Genomic DNA, 19,266 nt, shown 5'->3' on the forward strand with positions numbered 1-19,266 from the left:
TCAGATTTTAAATCAACATGCCTCAAACAATTTGCATAAAGAAACAAACAAAACAGCAATGAAGTAGTTAGCATTTGCTGCTAAAATCTTCTGAAAAATTCTATTAATATCATTTGGACATCATGGCAGTACAAGAAGTGCTTTTCTTGCAGACATAAGATTAAAGGTTAAAGAGCATTTGAAATGCAGAAGTATTCATTTAACACTTCTTGAGTATACTACTATTGATCTTTTGACCATTTATAAAATATATTCAAGTTTAGAGCGTCAGCTAATGTTTTAAATTTAATTTCAATTTTTATGAGAAAACATTTTACCAACAGCAAAAACACTTGAGCAAAATGTTTACTTCTCTGTTAGTTACCATGCCAGGAGAGATAGTAAAATTAAGAGCACAAACATTCAAAACAGGAAGTGGCTTTTCATTATAAGAATCAATTTTTATTTTTTGTTGTTTTTTTACAGTGTAGTGATTGAAACATATTCCATTTGAGCACAGTGGAACTTTAACCTGAAAAATTGATTTTGTATCACAATGTGCATCAGAAGAAGGCAACACAGCTGGATCATAATAACTAGTTAAAATATTTCTCTTTGAACACTGAATATTACAAATTCTTTAGAACACTATACACTTCATATAATTGTATATACTGCTACCCACCTTCTTATAATTTACATCCGCTTTATAAATGGTTTCCTTTAAAAATCATGTGGAAGGTACAAACAATGTAAGTATTAAACTCAAGGCCTTGAAGTTTTACAAATAATTAAACCAATGTATCAAAATAATCATAGCTCTGTGGTTACTGTAGCTGCTAGTCCGGTTCTGTAACACACTGCTCCACAATTTCACGCAAGTTTGGATTCTCCATCGCAGCTGCTACTCTCTCTTTATCATTTATTTGCTTGTTGACTGCAAAATATCAGATGAAAAGTAAGTCAGAGCCATTTTACTGAGGAATTCTTGTACAGTAATCACATTGTGCTAGATACTTGACCCTGCACTGAAGTAGGTCCCTGAAATCTTTGTAGACACTAGCAATCTCAAGCAATGGGAATGGAAGACAACAGACAAAAGGAATAAATGGATTGTGACATCTTTCTTCTATTTTATAATTTTAATTTTAAATGTTGATAGGAGGGACTATAATCACTTTGCTCTATGGAGAAGAGGACTAGGATTTGTAGAATAGATTTGTCCAAAGGAGTGCAGCGCAGGTAGAAATGGAGATGGCAAGATAGACCTATTGAAGGAGATGCTCCTGGCGTACCGAAAACACACAGGAATGGGGGAAATGACATGAAAGTGGTGTTGAACTGGGCATCTTGGATGGAAAGAGAGATTAGAAGGAGATAAGGGAAAGAGAGGCAAGTGGGAGAAAGGTCACACACAGCCACTAGAAATCACTATCACTTTCATGGCATTTCTAGTCCAGGAAAGGAATACGTAACACCCTGTTCATGCTGGATATTCTGCAGTCCTTAAGTAATGTAACATTTGTAGAGCCACATCCGACCCTAAATTCCTCTCAACCCTTCACAACAACAGGACAATCTGGACAACTGGCTAATATGGAACAAACATTGTATTTTGCTTCCTTGTAACAGAAAAGCCATCATTAAGACATAATAGCACTAATACTCATTTCTTACATTTGCATCTATATCCTGATCTTGGGTAGGAATTGTCAAAGTTGAAATTTTATGAGCTCTAAATTTTGCTTTTAATTTCTTAGGCTCCAATATCCCTGCATTTGGGAACTCAACTACTAGTTCCCATTGAAGTTTGGTAAAGTTGCATAGATTTTAAGCCCTGAAGGTACCATTAGGATCACCTAGTCTGACTGCCTGCAGAACACAGGCCGTAGAATTTCACAAAGTGACTCCAGCATCAAGTCCACAACTTCTGGTTAAGCTAGAGTGTAAAAATCAAGAGTGGATGTTTAATGGCTCCAAGTGATGGAGAATCCGCTGCATCCCTAGGTAAATTGTGTCAGTCTGAATTTCTCTAGTTTCAGTTTCTAGTTATGTGACTGAGAGAAAGGAAAAAAATCCCAAACACACCCCAAATTTTCCATGTTAAAAAAACCATTCTATTCAGGTTTAGAACAAAAGAAGTGAAAGGTCAAAACCTGGCATGGGTGGAGTCCTTTGTGGCTCTTTTTTATTTGGAAAAAAAATTGGTTTTATTTTAATAATTTTTACAATTCAGATTTTCTATGGCACATGCTTGCCAGTCCAGTTCCTCCACATTTTAAAAAACATAATACAAACAGTCTAGCATTAATATAAGATTGCAAGATCAACCACTCAAAGTAAAGAAATTCCAGAAATGTACTTAGCTGCACATATGCAATACTTCCTATTTATTTCCCCCCTTTTAAAAATGTAACCCTCAATATCACAGTAAGATATATTAGATGTGCAACATGAACAAGTTTGAATTTCATTGCAGCAACTTACATTTTGAGATTTCCCAATGGCATGGTTCATCCTGCAACTATGACACTGCACTAATACCCAGGGTGGTGGGCCACACACAGATTCTGAAGCCACAGTCATTCAATTTATAAAAATCCACTTACTGTCCTCCTCAGTGGAATGGGCACCTTCAGATATATAAATTTCCAACTAGATAAGAAATAAACAATGTTAGCCACACACTAGAATAGCGGTACTCCCGCACACTGTTGGGAAAGAGAAATAGCTGTACAAAGTATGCACACTGATTTAACAATGAACATTTGTGAACTATCCTATCCTGTTGTCCACAATAGGCAGGTCTCAAGCTTTTTCATCGTCTAGATTTTACGAGAATGTCTTACGGGACATCTCCCCTCCAATTCACAGCTCTATTGGTGATCACTCCTATTGGTGGTCAAACTGAGGTAACCATATCAATTACTTACATGGCTAAGTATTACTGGGAAAGTACTTAAGTGTATGTTAAGTTTTCTTTTAATGCCATGAAGCAGCTGGAAATAGGGAGGAGAGCCAGCACCATCTTTCCAGCCAGCTCTCTGTAAACCACAAGCTAGTGTTCTGTAGATCCTGATTTTGGAGCTGTTTGTCTAGAGGCTACAGGAACTGCAACAGTTACTTTCATAAACAGCTTATTTAAACACATTTGAAAAATAAGACCCTTTCAGGGAGGAAATCCTAAGCGATATTTACCACCCCCACCCCACATTCTTTAAAGCTCTTTGTCACATCATACTCAGCTTTTGCCAGTGGTTACTAATGGGGCTTTCTGTGGAAAGTGTCAATGCAGTTCAATCTTTTGGCTGAGAAGGGGATGTGAAGAAGCAGTGAGAGTTGTCACATACAGAGCAAAAAGGGTTTCTCTACTTTCAGGAAGTGCATTTTGCCTCCACGTGGCTTAGTATCTTGAAGTAGCAAGAGTTTGAGCTCAAAATACTATTACAGATCCTCTGCACGGAAGTATATTACATTACAATTCCAAACTTGGATAGCCTTTATATTATAGGTTTCAGAGTAACAGCCGTGTTAGTCTGTATTCACAAAAAGAAAAGGAATACTTGTGGCACCTTAGAGACTAACCAATTTATATGAGCATAAGCTTTCGTGAGCTACAGCTCACTTCATCGGATGCATCCTGTGGAAAGTACAGAAGATCTTTTTATACACACAAACCATGAAAAAACGGGTGTTTACCACTACAAAAGGTTTTCTCTCCCCCCACCCCACTCTCCTGTTGGTAATAGCTTATCTAAAGTGATCACTCTCCTTACAATATGTATGATAATGAAGGTGGGCCATTTCCAGCACAAATCCAGGGTTTAACAAGGGGGGGGGGGGGCTCGGCAGTAGGAAAAAACAAGGGGAAATAGGTTACCTTGCATAATGACTTAGCCACTCCCAGTCTCTATTCAAGCCTAAGTTAATAGTATCCAATTTGCAAATGAATTCCAATTCAATAGACTAGTCTCTCGCTGGAGTCTGGTTTTGAAGTTTTTCTGTTGTAATATCGCAACTTTCATGTCTGTAATCGTGTGACCAGAGAGACTGAAGTGTTCTCCGACTGGTTTATGAATGTTATCATTCTTGACATCTGATTTGTGTCCATTTATTCTTTTACGTAGAGACTGTCCAGTTTGACCAATGTACATGGCAGAGGTGCATTGCTGGCACATGATGGCATATATCACATTGGTGGATGTGCAGGTGAACAAGCCTCTGATAGTGTGGCTGATGTTATTAGGCCCTGTGATGGTGTCCCCTGAATAGATATGTGGGCACAGTTGGCAACGGGCTTTGTTGCAAGGATAGGTTCCTGGGTTAGTGGTTCTGTTGTGTGGTATGTGGTTGCTGGTGAGTATTTGCTTCAGGTTGGGGGACTGTCTGTAGGCAAGGATTGGCCTCTCTCCCAAGATTTGTGAGAGTGTTGGGTCATCCTTCAGGATAGGTTGTAGATCCTTAATAATGCATTGGAGGGGTTTTAATTGGGGGCTGAAGGTGACAGCTAGTGGCGTTCTGTTATTTTCTTTGTTAGGCCTGTCCTGTAGTAGGTGACTTCTGGGAACTCTTCTGGCTCTATCAATCTGTTTCTTCACTTCCGCAGGTGGGTATTGTAGTTGTAAGAATGCTTGATAGAGATCACACATTGTAAGGAGAGTGATCACTTTAGATAAGCTATTACCAGCAGGAGAGTGGGGTGGGGGGAGAGAAAACCTTTTGTAGTGGTCAACACCCATTTTTTCATGGTTTGTGTGTATAAAAAATCTTCTGTACTTTCCACAGGATACATCCGATGAAGTGAGCTGCAGCTCACGAAAGCTTATGCTCAAATAAATTGGTTAGTCTCTAAGGTGCCACAAGTACTCCTTTTCTTTATATTATAAAGTATAACAGTTCTCAAAAAAGGCTGTTCCCAGGCAGCATATTAATGGTATCCACAAATTTGAACTTCAAGGCTATTTGTAGTGAAGTTGTTTATTTACTGAAGTTATCTGCTGTATAAATTAAGGAAATGAACTGTACATACCTTTCATTAATTTAAAGCACTTAAAGCAATTAAGTTGTTTTCACTACATACCCTTGGCCCTTAAGTGATTGGTTATGATTAAATAGCTGGCAGCGCACAGCGTCACTAACACAATTTTCTAGAAACATGGGTCACAGTTTTTGTGGTGAGACTATTCCCAAAAGCATGAAGCCTCAGGCAAGTAGCTACAAAAGTAAGAAAATCCAGTGCTGAAACTCTGGTATAAGGGAATGATTCAGGCCATCGGCTCAAAGTATTGCAGCAAATATATGTAACATCACATATTATGGTATTTGGTATCCTATGCAACAGAAAGGCACTAACACTCAGGCTAGGTCTTCACTGCCAAAACAGGCCTCTGGGCTTCTTCACAACAAAATAACCAACATGCATTTGTTATTTTGCAGTATCAACACACACTTTTGGGTAGTGAAGACAAAGCCTTAGAAGCTGGATGTTAGCCACAGTCTTAAGAAATTTGAAATGTATTTAAGTCCAGAGACAAGTATTTAAGTGAGTTTTGGAAGAGCTATAAACCCGCACACTTTAGGTCATGAACCAGCTTCTAACTACTGGGGTTAGGAAATTTCCTTAGATTCCTGCATATTCCACTGTAGTGGTTGGTGCTGGCCACTGTCAGATGATATATTGGACTAGGTAGGCCACTGGCCTGGTCCAATATGGCAATCCCTGTGTTCCTATTTAAGTTACAGGAATAAGAAATCTCATTTCAAATCCTGGTTCCATTTCCTACCTTTTCAGTACTTACAAATTCTCCAAGCAAACTCACTATGAGCTCCCATTTCCCTTTTGTTTGTTTTGCAGAGAATCTTCACATGAACTGTGGAGGGCACCTTTATTCCTTACCATCAGAATTCCAACTGGCACGTTACTCACTACCTTACCTTCAGGTCGCCTTGTCTCGCTTACTCACTCAGGAATCACTGGGGACAACCACCACCAGTTATTCCAAGGGTACAAACAAACTCAGTAACCAGTTAAACATTAATAAAATTCACAATGCCTGGCTGCTTTGAAATGTTCCTGTGGCCCATAATTCTTTCCCTTGAAGGCATTAGGAGGACTTAGATAGATATTTGGGGTTGTTTGTTTTAAGATGTCCTGTATTTTCCATAATCCATCCCGACCACATGTCAAAAATCAAGTGACATGGGTTGTGGAAAAGTCAGGAGGTTGCCCTTAGCACAGTTCCCCTTTCCAGAGTTTAGCAAAACCCGATTTATGTGGAAAGAACAAACAGGATTTTTTTTATAAATGCTTTGAGGAACAAGATAATCACTATTACTCATAAGTTCCTTTATATGCTGGACAGTGCAGCAAGATATCCTATTATTCCATATGCAAATTACTATGCACTATTTAAAAACACCAACAGATCTTTTTGACCACAATTTTAAAACTAAGTGAGCAACCTTGCAGTTTGTTTGGTTTTTTAAGTTTGTCATTTGGTATTGGGCATACATCCACGCACAATCTGATGTGAGAATGGTAGAAATGAATACTTTACCTTGTGTTTAAAAGGCAAACATCTCTGAAGTTTTATTCGCAAACAAAGCCCTGTTTAAAAACAAACAATAAAAAACATTTTTTTCATGCGCAAGTTCAAGGAGTTCTGTAGATGATTTAAACAATTTTTTTGGTCTGCCTAATTCCCAGTGGACATACATCTACATCACAAAAGCCATCTATACAATTGGCAATTGTCACCACTGTAGCATTCTCAGCAGAAAGAGGCGGGATGAATGAATGACAATGGAGACCCTCTGACCCCAAGATATGGTTCTTCCAGATCATCTAGGACAAGGCAGGCTAAGCTTTTTCTTTGCCTGCTTTGTACCGAGAGAGAGAGACTTTAGTCTCCAAGCACTTTATAGAATGATCACTCCTCTCCGCATCTACATTCCTGTACTAGAGGTTCTTTCCTACTACTGTGGCCGCACTTAACTTCCGCTGAGGACATAATGCAGCTATTTCTTTTGGAAGATTTCTCTTTTGTTAGAAGTTCAGCAAACAGTTTGAAAAGAACACAATCTTGGAACAACTTGGGGGAGCAGGGAATTCTTCTGTCTCCCAAATTTATCATCTACCCCTTGCTTAATTTTCAATGTACATTAAATTATTTGTTAAACTCTGAACACGTGCTCAGTATCATACAAACCACAGAAAGGAAACAGTCCTTGTCCTAAGGACCTTATGACTTAAATCTTGGATTAATCTAAAAACCCAGCAAGTGACACATCAGTAAAAAAGTATTGACTGCTTACATGTAACATTCAAACATAATGTTATCTAAATTAGGCCTTTCTATTGTACTCATCACTGTAGTCACTATATGCTTTTAGTGATAAATTAGGAGATGACATGCAACTAACCTAGAGAGAAACATCTGAAATCTAATGGGTTCATCTTCGTAATCATTAGCACAGGGCAGACAGATGAAGAGGATGCTTGAATCCAGTACAGAGTATGACAGATCAGGCAAGCACCCTGCAATTCTTTGGGACAGAAAACCACTACAAGTATGTGACTCATTTTTCAGTGACCTGGAGATTAGCCACTGGACTGACCAGGAGCCACTCTCAGTTACAGTAATAACCACCATAACTCTCCGAGCTCCTTTCAGAGAGTAAACATCCAGGCCGTCACAGACTTCTTAAAAATGTATTTGTTTATTCTAAATTGAAAGATAGTAAAGAGTGCCCATGCACAGGTTCTGAGCGTGCTGCCAATTAGTTAGAACAAAACGCCATACCATCAGCTCAACCCTTCTATCAAGCAGCAGCCCCAGAAATACCAACACCTCAGTACATTGGCCCATGCCTCAAAAATCACTTGAAAGAAATAGGCCCCCCAAGATGCCTTAGAGTCAACAAATCTGGACTACTTCAGAGCAGGGGCAGGAGGGGATTCCAGAGTCCTGGGGCCTTTATGGAGAACACCCTGGCAGCCACTCCCCTCTCTATTATATCTAGGCTTGGAAGGGTCAGCTTTTTAATTGGTAAATGTCAGTAAATGTCGATCTCAATGTACACATACCGACCAATGAAAAATATATTTCCATTGATAATAATAAAAACTTACCAATAGGTACAGTAAGAAAAATGATGCTTGAGAACTTATTTGAGTTTGGCTTAAGGATATTTATTTTGCATATTTTGACCTGTGATGTTGACAATGTGCGTTTTAATGGTTATAAAGCTTTTACTTTTTGAATCTCAACATGTCATTAAATAATTATCTGACTTCCCCCCCCATTATCAGACCAGTCCATAATTTCCCACAACTGAAAATTTAAAAAACGATCATTTTAAAAAGCTTTAAAATAAGCATTGCTATTATCTGTCAAAATTATTTAAAAAAAATAAATAAAAATTCAGTTCTGCCAAACCCAGTTCTATCAAGGAGGATAGAAATTCACCACCACACAGACTAACTCTCAATCGGTTGGTCCCAGGCTATTTAGGGCCTAGTAGGTAAAAAGACATAAAACACCAATTTAAAATCAAGTAGCCTATGCACGAGAGGAACTCTGGCAAACTGCTTATTGCTTGTACTCTTACATGTGCTGCCTAGCTGCTTAAATATACTTGCTGTAGCCCTTTCCTTTTACAGAATGAGGAACTGTGGAGAAAACAGAGGTCACTCAGAACACAAGAATACAAAGCCTGTGGAAATCAAACCGTGGCAGTCAAGTTCACAGTACTCTAAAAGAGTCAGCTGTTTTATTTCTTAAAAATCAGAGTAAAAATCTTCAGACTATTTAAATACATATACTGTAAGTAATAGCTACTGTACATGAGCCTGATCCTACTGACGTTGAGAGTGCTTTGGACCTCACAGAATCTGTTTTTTGTAAGGGCTTTTCTACCCCAGCACATTGTCTGGAATAGCTATTGTGGAATAGTTATTCCATACTAGCTCCCAATATGAACACTCTTATTCTACACAAAGGCACTAAGTGTGGAACAGGAGAGTGTCTATACAGGGAGATAGCATGACCAACTACTGCGCTTCAAATTCACACCCTATCTTATTTCAGAACAGCTTCCCTATGTAGATAAGCCCTAAGTAAATGATTAAGTAGCTGCCAGTCCTAAATTAGGCCGATTAATTCTTAACCATTTGTACTTCACTTTCCCATACAAAGAAGTGGAGTGATACTTCAGCATGAATTACTTCTTGGTTAAATTCAAACATTTATTTTCCTTCAAGGAAAAAAAGTATTTAAAATGTAAAATGAGAATCCTTTGTCTGTGTTAATTTAGAATTATAAAGCTTGTTAATCTTGATACGTTATAACTAAGCAGCATAGTTGCAGAGAACTGAAATCTGGTTTCATCACAGGAAGGAAACAGGATAAACAACATCCCAACTAAGCACATAGTCAAAGAAAATACGCAAGAGTAGAATCTTGTTCTACTTTGTGACCTTTTAACAGTACATAAGAGGGTTTGTTTTATTTTTAAAGATCTGACAAACTGCTTTTCTTTAAACTTCTGCAGTAATGCTGGAACCATACAACATTTTGGAACGTACCCTTCTAGCGTAAGTAAAAATCAACTCCTATCAGCTATTCGTATTCAGGAGGATACAAGCTGGGTAAATGTACAATCCCTAGATTGTAATAAATAAAAATTAAAAATATAACTTCAATTTTTAACAGACCTAGACACAGAAGCCATCACAGCTCTAATCCCATAGTATTTTCTTCAGTGGAGTTTTGCATGAGTAAGAACTGCTGAAGAGAGCCCAATATGTTATTTCTCTTAAATCAGTGAAGATTAATCTCTCAAGACAAGACTACACTATAAACCATATTGCTTTACTCCCTATTCATCATATACTACCAAGGCACAGTATTACTTAACAATCACTGCTCTACATTCATTTCAACACTAATGCTTCCTCTCTCCCCATTATTTCTAAAGTCTGGCCACCATAGTTATCTAAGGCCACCTTGGGCTCCTTAGCTAAGAAGCAACAAAGCAAATACTAAAGCCCTATCTGTACTGTGGCTTGTTAAACATTTTGAAACACCTACAGCAACAATAAGCTGTTAAATGGTTTACTTCCACACCAAACCATATTGCAGCTGTATTCAGAAGTTGTGCTATAGATTACCTTAAAGGGACTAGTCCAGTGTCATTGTTTGCACTACCATATGTAGAAAACCTCTGGCTACACTGAACTGTAAAAGAGTGGTAGGTCCATGTCCGTGACAGCCATATTTGAAGACAGTTGTCAAGCCCAATACTATTCAAACTAGTGTGGCTAGGGCCTAATAAGCAGCAATCATGTACACGTAACTCACAATTCCTTTTCTTCCTCTCTTAACTCCGTGCGTCTTGGAACTACCAAATCATGAAGAGGCTTTTTGAAAGCCATCATCCCTGAACAAGGCCTAGAGGATCTTTTTGCTTCGTAAAATGCTAGTCAGTTTAAGAAATATTGCAATATTTCTTTTGACTGCTTTGTATAATGCTTTCTAATATACAAGTCCAAGCAAAGAAAAAAAAAAGGGAAAAAATACTTTATTTTTATTAGTGTTACTCATATGAACCTCCACTGTATTTGGTTTACTGTTGCACATTTTAGAAGAAAACTACACGGCCATTTATGGGAATATGAATCTTACCAATGAGAGTTGCCAAAGAGCAATGAGGTACTGTTGGTGTAAACCTGATAATAACGAGATATTCATCTTCTCCTATCTCGTGCACTTCAACACAACTTTCCGTTACCACTTCCAGTTCTTCTAAAGTGCTAGGCTTCTCTGGATCCCGGATAGTTCGAATTATATCTAAAGCATAAGGGCATACACCAGAAATGAAATGCCTTTTATACATTAGAGGGTTAGGGGAAAAGTCACAGGTTTTTAACAAGTTGCTCTTCCCAGCCTAGTTTTTTCACCTCCTCTCCGGGGGAGACCCGGTTATACAAACATCTTGTTGACTCAGTTCACCCAAGAGGAGCAGAAACCAAACCACCTGTACCTCACCAGGTCTGCTCCTCTCCATACAATGCAAACATTTCTACCTTTCATGGTCAAAGAACATAGCATTTTACTACCTACAAATGGAGTGCATCAGCTCTGCACTGTTTTGACAGGCAAAACACAGACCTTACCCAGAACACAGTATGGATTTAATTTATAGTATTATCTTATTACATCACACCCTTTACACAGGCAATGTGGTTGTTGACACCTCTCTCTTACTGAAATTGGTATGCTTAGCACTTCACAAAAGAATAGGAAAATAAGATCCTTGACTTGAGGAACTTCTGGTATATGGGCAAATTTTGCAAGGTTCTAAGCCACTCTTGCTCCCAAAAAAAATCAATAGAAGTTGGAGACACTAAGCATTTTCCAGGATGAAGTGCTTACATTGTGGATTCAAAACTATTACAACTGTTTAAGGATAATTCATAAACTGAAAAAGAGGTATCCTCCTGTTTATAAGTTTAGATCATCCAATCACTGGACAGAAACAATACAATACGATTTCAGTGACCAAATACTTACAGTGAGGAATTCATGAACAAGTGACAGGATAAAATTTGTTTGCATGAGCTAACATCAACAGTTGCAAATAAAGAATAAATTCGTAAAAATCATTATCTGATTAATTTCAGATTAAGTCAACCTTGTTAACAAAAGAAAAAAAATTTTTTTTTAATCAACCTACTATAGATGTGGCTGACTGGAGCCCATACTACAAACCTAATCCTTTTTTTTTTTTTTAAAGGGGGTACGCCATGCAAATGCAGTTTGCTGAAAAACAACCCCAAGCTCTTTCAGTGGAAAAGCATTCCAGCAATGGATGAACTCAGAGTGTGCAAAAGGACTTTGATTACATTCTTTGAGTACTCAGTGTGGTCCTCTCAACTGGCTTTATTTTCTACCCATAGACTGCATGAGAAGTCATTTTCTAAAAGTAATGTCTCAAAGCCCTTTGGTGAATACAATATTCATCCTACATGTGCGATAGCATTTAATGCTGGCAATAAAAGCTAATATTGAATCAAATACCTTTGGACCTTTTCATAAACTTGTTTATATATAAATGGGCCAAATTCAGCCCTGTTGTAATGCCATTAACTATAGTGGAGTTACACAAGGGCTGAAATTGACCCAATGAACTTTCCTGCCAGGAAATTTTACTGACAGACAGTGACTCATCAGTTTACACAGTGGAATTAATGTATGTCCAGGATGATCTGTTGCATAATAAAATCAAGAATCAGAGTGCCTTCTTCCTAGTAAAATTAATCTCTGAACAGTGTTAAGATTTTAGAGTTATTTAGTATATTAAAAAGGCTATGTTTCAGATAGCATATGGGATCCAAATACTGAGTATCTGAAGTGCAGCTAATAATCCGAATTAATGCCAATGAAAAGTGTGCCACTGATGACCCACTCAAGTCTGCTAACTTCCCTCTTTCCATCAGTAATTACAACAGAGTGGCTCTAGAACAGTGTGCACAAGGTCTTCAATCTGGCCTCCAATTCAGTATTTGCTATTTTTTGCCCTTCCGGCTAAAAACTAAATCTAAACTTGATTTATAAAGTATGGAAGAAATGCTTTTGCCACCAGATTTGGTTTTAATATTTAGATTGTAAACTAGATGACTTGTGGTTTGGAATTGCTCCAGTGTTTATAGGAAAATACTACTACAAACACAGTATTCTTACTGCATGGGACCGCCCCTGAGGGGAAAGGGCATGCTCACAGCACAGGGCCGGCCAGGCCACTGTGCATCTGGCAACTGCCGGTTTGTAAATAGTGCCCTCGCGCTGGGCTGGGCTGGGGGCAGCCGGGCCGCCCTTGCCATGCCATATTGCCTCTGGCTGGCCCCTCGCTCTGGGAGCTGACCTCCCCGCAACGTGCTCCATTGCCTCCAGGGGCGGCCCACAAATCTATTTGGCGCTGGGCCCACAAAAGGTTAATCCGGCCCTGTCTGCCCTTTCTGGAGTTACCCGCCTCACATTAACTGCCAAGGGCGTCGGGCCTGTGCCCTAGCCAGAGGGATGAAGTAACAAGGGAACTTCCCCAGTGGAAGTGACCCTGCGGGAGGTTCACCTCACACCTGGGCTTTGGAGACAGCTTCCCACCCTCCAGAGATCGCAGGGCCAGGGGGGTCCCTAGGCACCTCTCTCTCCCTGCCCCACTGCACCTGGGCACCAACAACCCACCCCAAAGCTCTCAGTAACCAAAGCACTCACCCACCTGCCAGGGCCGGCCGGCCACCCGCCCTTCCCTCCCCAGGGCACCCCCCCTTCCTCCAGAGCAGCCGCCCGCCCGCTCCCCAGGGCACCCACCCGCCCGGGGCGCCGCTCCCCCCAGGGCACCCACCCGCCCGGGGCGCCGCTCCCCCCAGGGCACCCCCCTTCCTCCAAAGCAGCCGCCCGCCCGCCCGCTCCCCCCAGGGCACCCACCCGCCCGGGGCACCCCCCTTCCTCCAGAGCAGCCGCCCGCCCGCCCGCTCCCCCCAGGGCACCCACCCGCCCGGGGCACCCCCCTTCCTCCAGAGCAGCCGCCCGCCCGGGGCGCCGCTCCCCCCAGGGCACCCACCCGCCCGGGGCACCCCCCTTCCTCCAGAGCAGCCGCCCGCCCGGGGCACCGCTCCCCCCAGGGCACCCACCCGCCCGGGGCACCCCCCTTCCTCCAGAGCAGCCGCCCGCCCGGGGCGCCGCTCCCCCCAGGGCACCCACCCGCCCGGGGCACCCCCCTTCCTCCAGAGCAGCCGCCCGCCCGGGGCACCCCTTCCTCCAGAGCAGCCACTCCCCGCCCGCCTCACAGGCCTGGAAGGGACCCCGAGAGCTGCTCTAGCCCCGTCCCCTGCTCTCGGGCGGGGCGAATGACCGAGAAGCGCCGCGCCCGGGGCACTGACCCCCCCGCTCCCCGCACCGGCTGAGATAGTCACCATACACCTCGAGCGCTTTGTCCTGCTCCATGGCCTGGCTCCCCTGCGCATGGTCCCCGCTACGGAGCCCGGAGAGCCACAGCACCCGGCCCAGCAGCCCGGCCACCAGCGACATCCTTCCGCTCCGCCATCGGAGAGAAACAGCCCCGCGCGGCCACCGTCCCTGCGGCCCTCCCTGGCAGCTTCCGGATAGGCGACGGCGAGCGGGCGGGGCCAGATCACGAGGGGCGGGGCATACAAGGCGCGCGGAGCGTGCAGGGCCCAGGGACGTGACAGGGGTTTAGGCGGGGCCCGGGCTCGTAGGGGCGGGGGAGCCTGGAGGATGCTCCGCTCCACCCAGCCCGGCCCTGGTGAGCAGCTGTGCCAGGGGCGTGTTTGTAATGGGCACGTTTGGGTGTAAGCCTGACTTGAGCTTTGCAGCAATTCAGTGTGTTAACACCTTTCCCGGGTTGGGGAGAGCAGCCCCTAAAACAGGCATACTTGTGCAGGGTTTGTGTCCTGTGTGGGGTGCAACCCCTGCAGGGTGACAGCACGTTCTAGAGATGTCAGTAGCAGAGGCTTCCCCAGGGCTTGAAATTAGAGGGGGTGTTCGAATTTACGGGGGGGAAGAGGGGTTTTGGAAAACGACTACATTGGCATTACTGCAGGGGTAACTGGTTGACCACTGGAGGAGGATGGGACAGTTGGGGGGGTCTAGGGAAATCCCTCAGTGCTGTGCGTTCATTTGTACTGTAGTTCAGTGGCTGGTGGATAAAACAATCATCCAGATCTGAGCAGGTCTGAAATTCCATCCAGCACAGGGCAAGAGTGGCACATAGACTCTGATCTTGCAACAAGCTCTACTGACACAGTCCCCTTCCTTCCAGCTGCCGAGCTCAATGCCGAACTGGGGCCATGTTGTACAATACATTACAAAACTGACCAGCATCTAAAATAGAGGCTGCAACAGCCGTACAATCACAGATATAAACCATTTGTCGGGATTGTTGCTCCTCTGCTTTTCCTGCAGTGAGAGCAAGAAAAAGGTTAATTGGAGAACAGGCTTCTGTCATAGATACATACACATCTATAATCCCAGTTAAGAGAGCCTCTGACTTGATAGTTTGTGAGGTGCACAATCTAGCTGTTGTAATTTAAATACTGTTGTAGTACCCTCTTTGGAGGACTACTAGGTGTTATTGTTTTATTTCCAGTGGGTATTTTACACCAGGAAATTTTATTTTGGAATGTCTCTGTGAGGGAAGGAGTCATGGAAATGTTTTAATATAATATTTTGAACCTATTGTATTTGAGAGTTTCCCCTCAAACAAATGATAGTGTTGACACATGCACAGGAGCAGAATAAAAAGTCTCTGGCAGTCTGCTCTGAGAAATCATGCTACTTTCAAATATTAGTACCCTGTAAGATTTTCAGAGAGCAACTGATAAAGTGGTAAACTTAATTTCCATTACAAAATGATTAGTCAAGGTCAAACCAGTTAGGAGTTACAAAATAAACAGAAAATGGCTGGCTGGACAATGGGAGTTACGGGTTAAGTTTGATACAGGTTCTAGGCCGCTCCTACACTCTTTGAGTCCCAACTGCTTGCTCAAACGTGTGTGTCCCCAGACTCAGTGTCTAAGATTGAATCTGAGGTTAGGAGCCCATTGAAAACAGAAGTCACAGCATATAATGCTCCATCTAAACTGGACTAGCTAGCAAGCAATCTATCCAGAGACCCTCCTGATATGAGCAGACGACTAGTCTCAGCGTGGCATGGACCAGGCGTGGCCAACCTGTGGCTCCGGAGTTAATATGTGGTTCCTTGTACAGGCACCGACTCCAGGGCTGGAGCTACAGGCGCCAACTTTCCAATGTGCCGGGGGGAGGGGGGGTGCTCACTGCTCAACCCCTGGCTCTGCCACAGGCCCTGCCCCCACTCCACCCCTTCCCGCCCCTCCCCTGAGTCTGCCATGAGGACCTGCTGATGTATTACTGTGGCTCTTTGGCAATGTATATTGGTAAATTCTGGCTCCTTCTCAGGCTCAGGCTGGCCACCCCTGCCATAAGACTACGAATTTCAACTCACATGCTTCTCCTTGGTTGCACTGCACAGCCAGCACGCCCGGAGACTACAAGTCCCACCACGCAATACTCCCTCTGGTTACAAGAGCCTCTCGTCTTTGCCGCATGGCATTCTGGGAGTTGTAGTCTCAGTGGAATGCCCGCTTCGTGAGGCGAAGAGAGCGATTTCGGGGTCTCGTCGCCCTCTCGCGCCAGCTGGCCGGAAGTCGTGCCCTGCGCAAGATGGCCGCGCCCTTGTCGCGCCCGGCTGAAGCCGGAAGTTCGGTCTGGGGGAAGCTGGCTGGCGGCCCCCGGAGGATGGAGGGGGCGAAAGGGGAGCTGCGGGTGCTGCTGGTGCCCCTCGCCCGGGAGGCCCGGAGCCCCCCGGGCGACACAGCCCAGGTCAAGCTCAACAGGGCGCAGGACGCTCTGGGAAGCCGGCTGGTCTCGGGGGGGCTCCACCTCAGGTCCCTGGCCTGCGGCAGGGCCGGCCGGGCCCGCGGCAGCCCCATCCCTGGACCGTGGGCGGAGTAAGTGGCGGGTCCGCGGGCGGGGCGGGGCGGGTCGCGGCGCGGCGGGGGGGGTCCCGTCGAGCCCCGGGGAGGCGCTGTGCGGCGGGCGGGGCTGGCGCGCGGGGACCCGAGCCGCGCCTCAGGCGGGGTGATGCTGTCTGGCGGCTGTCGGGCCTTTAACCCTGTCACGGGTTGTCGGGCGGCGCCCTGGCGTGCCCGTGTGTCTCCACGCGCTGGGGGTTGTTTTGCTCGTCGCCACAGGGGTGCACATAAGCTTCTTCTCCAGGGCCGTCTTCAAGCCCTAACGGCCCTGAATGGGGGAGACTTAATGGACTGGGGGAGACTGCAAAGGTCTTGCTGTGACCCACTAAGCCCCTCTATTTGTCTTCTGACTGCAGAGGCGTTAGCCGGCCACTCTCCCGGGGGTAAAAACAAGGAGGAGTCTGGTGGCACCTTAAAGACGAACAGATTTATTGGCGCATAAGCTTTCATGAGTAAAAAATCCACTTCTTCAGATAAGAAGTGGATTTTTTACTCATGAAAGCTTATGCCCAAATAAATCTGTTCGTCTTTAAAGTGCCACCGGACTCCTCATCGTCTTTGTAGATACAGACTAACACGGCTACCCCCTGATACTTTTCTCCCTGGAGTGGCTTTTCCAATATGTGCTAACTCAGGGGTCGGCAACCTTTCAGAAGTGGTGTATCGAGTCTTCATTTGTTCACTCTAATTTAAAGTTTCGCGTGCCAGTAATACATTTTAACATTTTTAGAAGGTCTATTTCTATAAATCTTTAATATTATAACTAAACTATTGTTGTATGTAAAGTAAATAAGGTTTTTAAAATGTTTAAGAAGCTTTATTTTAAATTAAATTAAAATGCAGAGCCCCCCCCGGACCGGTGGCCAGGACCCGGGCAGTGTGAGTACCACTGAAAATCAGCCAGCGTGCCATCTTCAGCATGCGGGCCATAGGTTGCCTACCCCTGTGCTAACTACTGATTGCTAAGCCATCTGTTCCACCTTGCATTTTGCTGTGACCCTGGGAGAACTTTTCCCAGACCTGAAGAAGAGCTCTGTCACTGTGTAGCAGCTGGAAAGCTTGTCTCTCTGTCACCAATATAAGTTGGTCCAATACAAGGTATTATTTCACCCACCTTATCTTTCTGAAGAGTGGCAATCTTCTCTGTCTTGGAACACAGACAAGCTGTTACAGCCTCCCTGAAAACTGAAGCATCACTGACAGCTTAAAAATCTCATTATGTTCTCACTATGTTTTGAAAGCATTGTGCCTATTGTTGTTACAACATAAGTAACACTTATGATCACTATAACTAAAACAGATAAAAGAGCAAGAAAATATTTTTCCTTTTTAGTGTTTAGTTTGGACATTTGATAGCATTTTATGTGTATATATTTCACTGTTTTCCTTTCAGTGTCCTAATTTTGTGTGTGTGTGTGAATAAAACACCACACTGGATATTTTTTAACTGCTTTGTTATGTTTTCTGAACTGTGGAGTTGACTGAAGTTGGAAGACAATAATGTGAATAAATGTAACATATTAAATATTGTTATTAAATATAGCTTCATGTGGGAGGATGCAGAAAATAATGATCCACAAGGAAACAAGTCAAAACTCCTGGCTCTTAGTAAAAACAATGAACTGTTTGTCTATGAGCTCAATAGAGAGGATGGAAAATCTGACACAGCTCCCTTGTACAGCTGGAATGAAGAGAGACTTAAAAAACTTCTGGAAGTTAAAAATATTAGTGAGTATATTAAATGTATATTCCATATTTTTAATATTTTGGTGATTATGGGCCCAATCCTGCAACAACTATTAACATGAGGAGGGGCTGCAGGATTGGGCCGTAGGAAGGTGTAAAATATTTTCATGCTGTCATTTTTAATGTTGTGGGTTTGGAACTCCCTGTGTTGATGAGGCATGTGCTTGCTCATCAATAATGCTAATGGGTTTGTTGCATGGCAATGATATAAATATTACAGACTGACATGCACTTCACCTGATCAAATGAAAATAAGAAATTTCTTTAGTTGAAAATATTCTCGCTGGTCCTGCAGAGACTTAAGCATATTACTTAACTTTACACAATGACTAGCCTATTGAAGTCACTGTATAAAGTTAAGCAGATATGTAAATCTTTGCAGGATCAGGGCCTTGATACATTAAATAACTTTAAGATCCCTCTCCCTAAAGTCTCCTTGCTAAAATATTTTATTTTCAAAATTAGTATTTTTAGTGTCTAAGAAAATGGTGTTTTGTGTTCCCCCCGTTGGCTTTGTGTAGTAGCAGTTGGTTAAATAAATTAGTGCTATTCTTGGAACTGTTCTGACCACAGTGATCTTGGCACACTACATTGGTCAAAAGGCTAAGACAATGAATTTAAGCTATAATCTTAAAGTGTCTCTCCAATCAAAACTACCAATCTGGATATGTAAAAAACTTGATTCTTTAAAAATAATTTTACAGGTCTTTCTTCAATATCGTCCGTGAGGATTCTGTCATTTAAAAAGAGCACATCTTTGCTGCTGTTGAATAATTTTATTCTTGTGCACCTTGATTTTCCTGGAGAAGATACAGAATTACAGGCACTTGACTGCTTTATCCTTGATTTGTCTCCACAAGCTTTGGAAAGAATAACAGATGTGAACTTTTGTAGAGGGGTTCTATTTTTGTTAGATAACTCTGGTTGGATATGTATCCTTTGCAATGGGAGGGAGACTGTTTCCCAAT

At 43.0% G+C, this 19,266-nt stretch overlaps 2 protein-coding genes across 4 annotated transcripts in view; one reads left to right on the plus strand and one right to left on the minus strand.

Moving 5' to 3' along the window:
- Positions 1-419: 419 nt before the first annotated feature.
- CIAO2A (cytosolic iron-sulfur assembly component 2A) lies at positions 420-14,162 on the minus strand. 2 transcript variants are annotated; one of them, XR_014713403.1, is made up of 5 exons: positions 13,955-14,162; positions 10,665-10,829; positions 6,537-6,586; positions 2,467-2,634; positions 420-916 (listed from the first exon to the last, which is right to left on the minus strand). XR_014713403.1 is itself a non-coding variant. In XM_084641782.1 (5 exons), the coding sequence occupies exons 1-5, from the start codon at positions 14,067-14,069 to the stop codon at positions 819-821; spliced, it is 474 nt and encodes a 157-aa protein (XP_084497908.1). In that variant the 5' UTR covers positions 14,070-14,160; the 3' UTR covers positions 420-818. The 2 variants fall into 2 exon arrangements, 1 of the variants encoding a protein (XP_084497908.1); XM_084641782.1 differs by having other exon boundaries at positions 2,589-2,634; positions 13,955-14,160.
- Positions 14,163-16,028: 1,866 nt separating this feature from the next.
- The window catches only part of SPG11 (SPG11 vesicle trafficking associated, spatacsin), a 61,157-nt gene continuing 57,919 nt past the window's right edge, over positions 16,029-19,266 (plus strand). For both annotated transcript variants that reach the window (XM_084641779.1, XM_084641780.1), the window contains exons 1-3: positions 16,029-16,528; positions 18,096-18,280; positions 19,003-19,230. In XM_084641779.1, coding sequence (XP_084497905.1) covers positions 16,242-16,528; positions 18,096-18,280; positions 19,003-19,230 — 700 coding nt within the window. In that variant the 5' untranslated portion in view covers positions 16,029-16,241. The remainder of the gene's footprint in view (positions 16,529-18,095; positions 18,281-19,002; positions 19,231-19,266) is intronic.

This window comes from Lepidochelys olivacea, assembly GCF_965140295.1.
Source record: "Lepidochelys olivacea isolate rLepOli2 genome assembly, chromosome: 10".
NCBI classification, from domain to species: domain Eukaryota; kingdom Metazoa; phylum Chordata; order Testudines; family Cheloniidae; genus Lepidochelys; species Lepidochelys olivacea.

Coding starts and splice junctions, on each gene's coding strand:
- CIAO2A (XM_084641782.1), bottom strand. CDS start 14,069: ATGTCGCTGGTGGCCGGGCTGCTGGGCCGGGTGCTGTGGCTCTCCGGG. Junction 10,830..13,954: donor CAAAGCGCTCGAGGTGTATG/GTGACTATCTCA, acceptor CTTATGCTTTAG/ATATAATTCGAACTATCCGG. Junction 917..2,588: donor CCATTCCACTGAGGAGGACA/GTAAGTGGATTT, acceptor GATATTTTGCAG/TCAACAAGCAAATAAATGAT.